Source organism: Megascapheus bottae, chromosome 15, assembly GCF_031878675.1.
Source record: "Megascapheus bottae isolate mThoBot1 chromosome 15, mThoBot2.hap1, whole genome shotgun sequence".
In the NCBI taxonomy this organism is placed as follows: domain Eukaryota; kingdom Metazoa; phylum Chordata; class Mammalia; order Rodentia; family Geomyidae; genus Megascapheus; species Megascapheus bottae.
Genome location: NC_143523.1, coordinates 6907803 through 6916608, shown reverse-complemented (window position 1 = coordinate 6916608; position 8806 = coordinate 6907803). Strand labels below are relative to the sequence as shown.

The 8806-nt window shown below is 44.8% G+C and overlaps 1 protein-coding gene across 2 annotated transcripts in view; it reads left to right on the top strand.

Annotated features, from left to right (window-relative positions):
* Window positions 1-8806, top strand: part of Acadsb (acyl-CoA dehydrogenase short/branched chain) — a 35621-nt gene that overhangs the window by 196 nt on the left and 26619 nt on the right. The window contains exon 1 of one of the 2 annotated variants that reach the window (XM_090345680.1): window positions 63-167. The exons of the other annotated variant lie outside the window; for it this stretch is intronic. Within the exon in view, the coding sequence (XP_090201806.1) occupies window positions 123-167 (45 nt within the window). The 5' untranslated portion in view covers window positions 63-122. Of the gene's footprint in view, window positions 1-62; window positions 168-8806 lie in introns of those variants that run through there. 2 annotated transcript variants of the gene reach the window in all.

The following is an 8806-nucleotide window of genomic DNA, read 5'->3' as shown; positions in this document are numbered from 1 at the left end:
GGGCGGGCGTCTGCCCCGCCCACCGCAGCTCCACCCACCGCGTCTCCACCCCCCTCCGGCTGGAGCGCCGGCCAGCCGAGGCCGGAACAGCGGGGAGCTCGCCGTCGGGGCCTGCGGCGACCATGTCGGCGAGCTTGGCGTTCGGGCTGCTGCGCCGCAGCCAGCTGGTGAGTGCTCCCGGGCGAACCTCCCGGGGGCGCGGTGCGTCCTGGACGGCGGGGCCTGGTCACGGGATGGAGGCGCCCGCGGGGCCCGCTGCGCGCCCCGGGCGTTCGGATTCGTAGCGGGAGCCGGGGTGGGCGGCGGCGAAGCGTCCTGTGCGGACGGGCCACCCGCCTCTCCCCGCGCCCGGCTCGCGGCCCGGCCGATCCGCCGGGGCCCCGGGAAGCTCCCGGCAGGTCCGGTCCCCTGGAACTGGAGCCGACGTCCGTCCCTTCCTGGACCCTCACAGACCCCTGCCCGCTGACGCGGCTTCTGGAGACCTCGGGCCCGGTGTGCGTGCGCGACATTGGCTTTTTTATCTTTACTCTTGTTTCTCCCCCCCCGGTGTGGTGTGGGCTTGAACCCAGAGCCTGCGGGTAAAGCTCCGGGCCGCCGTCCACCACGCGAGCCACAGGGCCACTTCCCGCCTTGGAGGGGCCCGGTAGGACCCGTCCCCTGCCCCTCTGCTTTTTGTCTGTACTTGGGGCTTGCCCGAAGCAGTGGCAAGGCTCTTCTAGTGATTGCTAGTCGGGTTTACCCAGAGGCAAGATTTCCATTTGTTTCTCATTAGAGATAATTGTTTTATGAGTGGCAGAGACATGTTCTCAGGTTAATAAAAAAAATTGGTTCATAAGGTAACAAAGAAAATTGTTTGGATTTCACACGTTGAGCGGTTTTTAGAGACATATATTGGCCACAAACTGTGTCCTGTGTGTGTTTTATGCACTCACTGCTTCTGATTTAAATATATATATATATATTTTAAAGGTGATGTACAGAGAGGTTACAGTTAAATGTCAGGTATTGAGTACATTTCTTTTTGTACAGTGTCACTCCCTCATTTTCTCCCTCCCAAGTTTTTCTCACGAACTTCCCAATACATATTGATTTAATCTTACAGATGAAGAGATTGTTGAAAAGGATTAAGGACTCACAAAAAGCTAAACACTGATGAAACTAGTAGTCAGACAGGATGATAAACCTAATCTACAAGATTACTGCCACCAATTCTCCCATGAAGAAATTAGAGAGCTATTTTGTTTATTTGGATTTGCTGGTTCTGGTTCATAGTCCTTCATTGTTTAGCAAGCTTTGCAAAAGCAAATCTTAGCATTTGTAATTGTATAAATGTTGACTGTTGCATGAGAGTGAAGAATGTGGACTTTTTACTTGGATTTAGACCCATGGTTCAATTACTAAATCTCTTTGAGTGTCCGTTTTTTGGGCTGTAACATACCTATTCCATTGGGTTGTTTTGAAGATTAAATGAGGTTTTATGTTCATGGAAGGCACTTAGAAATTTAGTAGTACTCAGCATGTTTTCAGTAAAGGTTAGCTCTTATTGTCATGCATAAAGCATTGTCTGCTACAGAAGACATAATAAAGATGTAAACAGCCTTCCTTGAAGAAGTTTACCTTTCATTAAAAGGGCTTAGAACTCTAGCCACATATTTAGGCATGGGACAAATCCTGAGGGGTCTGTAGTGGGCTGGCTGGTGAGTTCATTGAGGGAAGACTGGGGGAGGAGAGAGAGTTGTTCTGGAAGTTGCACTTAAAAAGAGGTTAAAAAAAAAAAGAGCGTGGACACTATAGCAAAATGGAAATTGGTTTGTTTAAAGGAATTCATGATGCTTTTGGGGTGTGGTGGGCCATTGAGAATGTAGCATCACCAAGATAGTTCACCAGAGCTAAAACATAGGCACAGTGCTATGGTAGCAGGTGCCAAGGGACATAGGAAATTGCAATGTAGGGCTAATTCCCCCATCTAGAGATTATTGGAAAACACACTTTTTGTTGAATGTCTATACCAGGGACAGTATGTATTTATTGGTTGGTTGATTGCCAGTCCTGGACTTGAGCTCAGGGCCTGAGCACTGTCCTTGGACTTTCTCAAGACTAGAGCTCTGCCACTTGAGCCTCAGCACCACTTCCGGCTTTTTTTCTATGTATGTAGCACCCAGGAATCAAACCAGGGTCTCCGTGCATACTAGGCAAGCACTCTACCACTAGGCCAAATTCTTAGCCCAGTGTTTTACATGCACTATCCCACTTACTCTTCTTAAGAACCCACCTGAAGAAGGGGTATCAATGTGTGAGAAGTAATGCACCTACTATCTGGCCAATGTAACTGTAACCCCTCTATACCCCTCAACAATTAAAAAAAAATAATAAAAAAAAAGAACCCACCTAATGCAATAGGTAATAGTGGCTTGATTCTGCAAATAAAGACAGTCTTCCCCAGTGCTCCCAGGCCACACAGCCTATGGATTGCAACACTGGCATCATTGTACCTCTGCCTTCTCAGTCTCTACATCCCATTCTTGTGATAGTTTAGAATTCTCCCACCCCATGTCCATTTTGTTAAAGCATCCCAATTAGGGGAGAATCAATCCTTTAGTCAGTCTATGATGGCAGATTATCTTTGTCACCTCATGTTTCAAAGAAGTGATTCTTGGAGAAGATTCTTCAGGTGATTCCTTTCAGTTAATCTTCCTGAGAGGATTATCTGCCAGCTAGCAATTTCCAACCTGCATGGAAATTTTGCTCTTGCTCTAGCCAGGCACAGTAGCTCACACCTGTAATCCTAGCTACTCAGGAGGCTGAGATCTGAGGATCAAGGTTCAAAGCCAGTCCCAGGCACAAAAAGAACTGAGACTCTTTATTTCCAGTTTAACCTTTAGAAAATGGGAAGTAGGCCTTGGCTCAAGGGTAGGTTAGTAGCCTTGAGCTGAAGAGCTCAGGGACAATGCCCAGGCTCAGAGGTAGGGTGATAACGTTGAGCTGAAGAGTTCAGGGACAGCGCCCAGGCCAAGTTCAAGTCCCATGACTCACCAAAAAAAAAAAAAAGTTTTGCTCAGCTATTTGGTAATCATCATGCCAGCTAGCCCTGTGTGTTTTGTTATTATTGTTGTTTTTCTTTTGTTTTTTGTCAGTCATGGGGCTTGCCCTCTGGACCTGCACACTGTCCCTGAGCTTTCAGCTCAAGGCTAGAGTTCTACCACTTGAGCCACAACACTACTTCCTAGCTTTGTGTTTTGGACATGCATATGACCTCCTGGCAGAAAACAACTTGAGGATACTGTAGTTATAATGGGAGCTCCATTGTCCATATTTTGAAAACCCCAGTACAGCACTGAGAACTGGACCTCATGGGAGGTGTTGAGATCATGGGACATTGCCCTCTTGAGTAGGTTAATGAATTTTAGTGAGAATTGATTCTTTAAAAGAGGACCAGAACTTTGCCCATGAACTGAAAGGTTAGTACTTTGGTCTTTGGTTTTCTGTTGAAACATGTTTCTACTCTTTTTTTTTTTTTTTTTGCCAGTCGTGGGCTTGAGCTCAGGGTCTGAGCACTGTCCTTGGACTTTCTCAAGGTTAGAGCTCTACCACTTGAGCCTCAGCACCATTTCTAGCTTTTTTTTTTTTATGTATGTAGTACCAAGGAATCAAACCCAGGTCTTTGTGCATGGTAGGCAAGCACTCTACCACTAGGCCAAACTCCTGGCCCCGAAACATGTTTCTACTCTTTAGTAATGACAAGCTATATACTACTCTGCTATAGCAGAACAGAATAAAATAGACTGCGATGGCAAGCGAATAAGCTATTTATGTACAATGAGGGAGAAAATACTTCACAGGCCACGGAATCAGGCTGCTTGAATGTGAATTCTTAGCCCAGTGACCACAGACAAGTGAGTTCCCCGCTCGGCATCCATTTCTTCTCTGCCAAGTGGGAGAAAAGCAGCATTAAATGAGATATGTGATACTAGCTCCTGACACTGTAGATACTAGTGAACAAGAGCTATCCAGGCAGAGTGGGTGGACTGAAAGAAGGGCGATGCAGTCTTTGCTTTATACAAAGTACTTTGCCACATCTAAGAGGTGTAGAAGCTTGCAACACAGTCTTTGACATCAGGGAGTGACATTTTTAATTGCGGAGATGGGATACATGTGTTTATAACGAACACTAGGACTTCTTAAGATACCATATTGCTTCTGCCAAGGAAATAACCTGAGCACACTCAAGTATAGGAGGTAGTACTTGAAGTGACTTTAGGCAGAGCAGCAGAAGGGTGGAAATTCCAGGCCATGGAGCCAGGAATGTAAAGGCTTTCTTAAATTAAGAAATACTGTGCCAGAAGAGCTCATTGTGACTAGTTTGTCAGAGATGGAATGAGTTCCTGTGGCACATCTCTATCATGTAATGGAGTTTGGGCCTCCATGTTGCAGACTGAAGCAAGCATAGGAATATTTTGCTTCTTCCTGAAACACTTGCTCACCCAGGTGCCCACAACTCCCAAAGGACAGCCTTTTCGTTCATAAGACACAAGCTCGCAGAGCATTTAGTCCTCCTCACCATAGGAGGGTCCGTTTTATTGCAGATGCAAATATGTCATTTTTTCCACTCCCTTCTCTGTAGTGCCAAGACTAATCATAAAAAATTAAAAAAAAAAAAAAAAAGCTTCAGCAGCCAGACTTCTTACACACTGGCTGTCTCTCAGACTTCTTACACACTGGCTGTGTCTCTCAGACTTCTTATACACCGGCTTTGTCCTGACCCTGCATTGCTTCATTTCCTTCTTTATTAAAGGTTAGACCAGAGTTGTTCAACCTTGGCACTGCTGAAATTGGCTAGACCATTATCTTCTATGGGGAGCTGTCCTATGTGGTACAGGATATTTTGAGCTCTCCCTATCCTCTACCCACAAGACATCAGCAGCATTCCTGAGTTGTAGCAGCTGGACATGTCTCCAGACCTTGCCAGTGTCCACTGAGGGGCAAGTTTACCCAATGGAGACACTGGTATAGGTGTATGGAATATTGCCTTGAGGGTGGGGAAAGGAGGCTTTACTCCTTACCACCTGGGAGAAAATTGGCAAACTGTTGGCCAAACCCAGTTTGTTGACTCTAGAAATGGATCTGATTTTGAAAAATTCCACCAGAAGTCAATGGAGAGTCTGTAAAATGGCTTTGCAAGATAAAACAGTCAGGAGCTCATAGAAGGAATTCACTAGACAAGACTCAAGAAACAGTCCCAGAAAAGTGATGTGGCAGCCAATCCCTCTGCCAACTCATCACTGATGGCTAGAAAGGAAGGCATAGTAAAGGAAAACTTGAGAAGATTGTCATTGAAGTGTTTCCTCCACACTTGTAAAGGTATTTCAAAAACTAGTCATGAAATAATTGGTGGAGAAAGTATCACCAAAGTCAAAGAAATATCTCGATGCCAAAACTGCAGATTGACCCAGGGCAGCAAAAAGTAAAGAAAGAGTAGAAGCCAGGTCTGACACTTCGGAGTAGAGTACCAACATCCTGGGTCAATTTTGAAGGAAAGCAGAGAAGCAGAAGGGGATGGATGGACATCAGTTAGAGGAGGCCTCCAAAGGCCATGTGCTCATCGGACCCAAGGAAGGAAAAGGCGGAATAAAATGTACCAGTTGAATTTTTAAAGAGAACAAGGCAGTGAACAATGCTAGGACTCATCTGTAAGTCAGACTCCCCTGTCTCAGTGTAGTGTCATCCTCAGCCACAGGCATTTACTATGCAACCTTTTCCTGGACCAGGTGGTCTGACTAAATGTGCTACTTAAATGTTCTTTCTGCTGCATAGCCTGAGCTCCCTAAAAAAGAAGGGTGATCCAAGAAATTCCCCAGACCTCATCATAAAGTGCTTGATCTAAATCATTTCACAATTTTTTAAAAAGGAAAACTATGTTGTAGAATAGTCCTACATTGTAGTACTTCTTTGGAAATAGAGGAAAAACAAACGTCTGCCTTCATGTTTATATGTTGGTAGCTTAGGAATAAGAACTTGCTGGTCTAGTGCAGGTCACACGGAAGGCAAACTGGGCTTTATGTTGATCCCTGGGCCCTGTGCCCATCTGTTCTGACTCTTTCACATCAGAGTACTATGCAAACAAAATGGGAAACCAGAGGTGTTACATTTGGGGTAGTTTTGGAGAATATCAACAAATGAAGATACTGCTTATGGAGGAAGCAAGCAGAGTCGGGGGCCTCCATGGACCTCTGACTTTGGGGACATGAAAGCAGAGCAGGGACCTAGGTGAAACCCCAAATGAGCTACGAGTACTTCTGTTAGATCTGAAGCTTAATATTCCACTTTCACTCAGAATTAAGTAAAAACAAACAAAAAACTCATAGAGAAGAAGGTTGAGAATCCTTCAGCTGTTAAAAGTAGAAAGGACCATTTCATCATTTAATGTACATAGGTGCCAAGACCCCCAGGGGATTCCAGAATCCGAACACAATATGGAACCCTGAGTGTACTTTTTTTTTTTTTTTTTTTTTTGGCTTTTGTCCTTTGGTTTTCTCAAGGCTAGTGCTCTACCATTTAAGCCACAGCACCACTTCTGGCTTTTTCAATGGTACGGAGCAATCAAACCCAGGACTTCATGCATGCTAGGCAAGCACTCAACCACTAGGCCACACTCTAGGGCCATATACCATATTTTTTTCTAAGGTAAACTTTGTGGCTTCTCTTGGGCATATCCAGATTCATTTCTCTTACTCTTAATCAAATAGAAGCAATGTAGTAGCTTCCCACCAATGGCTCACACCCGTAATCATAGCTACTCAGAAGCCTGGGCAGGACAGTCTGTGAGACTCTTATCTTCAGTTAACCACCAGAAAACCAGAAGTGGCGCTGTAGCTAAAAGTCATAGAATGGTACAAAGAGGCTCAGGGCCAGTGCCCAGGCTCTGAGTTCAAGCCCCACAACCAACAGCAACAACAACAACAAAGCAATGTAGTATTGCTGGTCTGGCAGGTAGAGAATACTGGACAAAACCCAACAGATCTCGGCTGTCATTCTGTCTCCCACGCCCTCACAGGGAACTTGGAAGGCACCAGTCTCCTGGGGTCTAAGCATACAGGAGGAAACAGCCGTTGCAGTTCCAGCAGCTCACTCTATCACAGTGCTATGATAGGGTGCAGTCTCTACATTCTATCCACAGAAACCTGCAATGCTACTTGAAGGCCATGCTGATCCTTATAGCCCAGGGAGCATAAAAATCACAAGAATCAATAGGTTTACTTTTGTGCTCTTAATTAACCTCAGGCAATAACAAGCAATGAATATAATGAAACACATTAGCCTTTAATCCTGTGCTTGTTATGATAAAGGGAAAGAAAACAAACCAAAACCACCCCCTATTTACTTAGCTATCACTATAACAAGTACCTGGGGTAACTTATGAAGAGAAGTTTGGCTGGCTACTGGACAGACACATTCCGCTGTGCATGAATTAAAGTCAGCTTGAGGATTTTCTACCCACGAGGAGGAGTAGACTTGAACAGTACAGGCAGGAGGCGGAGATGCTCATTCCCCAGTCCCTCCATGCTTCTCTATAGCTAACCTGCCTCGAATCTGCTTGCCATTGGAAACCAGCACTCTGGAATTTAGTTTTATTCAAGGGATAGCTCCTGAAGATAGAGGAGAGAGAAGGCTTAAAAGTCTTAGAAGTCTTAGAGTTCTGTCTAGAGAGACTCAGGTACACAAAAGGGCTTTTGTAGGGAAGGAGAAGAGATGCCCAGATGGGGCAGGAACACCACATGAGTTGCACATCAAGGCTGCAGGAATTCTCTCCAGTGTAAGACATGTTTTCCCTCCTTTTCTCTCCTGTGGTGGCAGCCAGTCTGTCTCCTCAGGCAACCTCGCTTTAAATATATGCATGGCTTCCTCTGATTTTAGTTACAGCAGAGCAGTAGTCGATGGCATATTAGGTGCACATTTTAATGTTATCTGGTTAGAAAGGGAGCCATTCTTTAATTCCTGTCAAAAGTTTACTTTTCTTTTGTTCTTTTCACGTAGCAATTATGAGTTCATTATTTTGACTTCTTCAATGCAAGCTTTATCTCCCTAAGCTGGTAACAGTGCAGATAGCAGTACATTTACTAGTTACAATAGAGGTAAGTAAAGCAACTAACCAGAAAATATCATTACACCATACCAAATAATCTTTAGTCTGACAGAAAAGAAAACTTTTTCTTACACTCATAATTTTATGATGCAGAACCAAAGAGAAAAAGAAAAAGCAATGTTTGCCATTAGCTTATTAGGCAGCCCCAGGCAGAGGCGCCCTCCTGAGCAAGCTGGCATGAAATGTGGCTCAGCCACAGGACCTCCAAGATGAGTGACTTTTAGAACTCACTTCAACTAGAAGCCAGTGTGGCTATTCTGTCCTGGTAGGGGAGAAGGGAGTGAGTGGGTGTCTGCAGTTTTAGAGGAAGAATGCCATCGTCCTGCTTTAAAAGGACTGTTTCCCAGGCTGCCCCAATGGATGCCTGAAGCTTACTCCCTTTCCCATTTGAATGAACTGACAATAAACTAGCCTGAAATTCTTTGCTCTTCTTCACAATTTCACAGATAGAGGATTCCTTCTTACTATAGCCCTTAGCAACCTCAGCATCGGAAATCATTATTAAGTCAAGAACTTTCATCTTTGCCCTCCATCATTTCTCATTGGCTATCCAGACTGTCTGCCTCAGGTCTGTTGCATTCCTGAATCTTTATCAAATAAAAGAGGGACTTGAATACAGGTACCACCACACAGGAACAGAAGATCTGACAATAATGGATCCGAAAA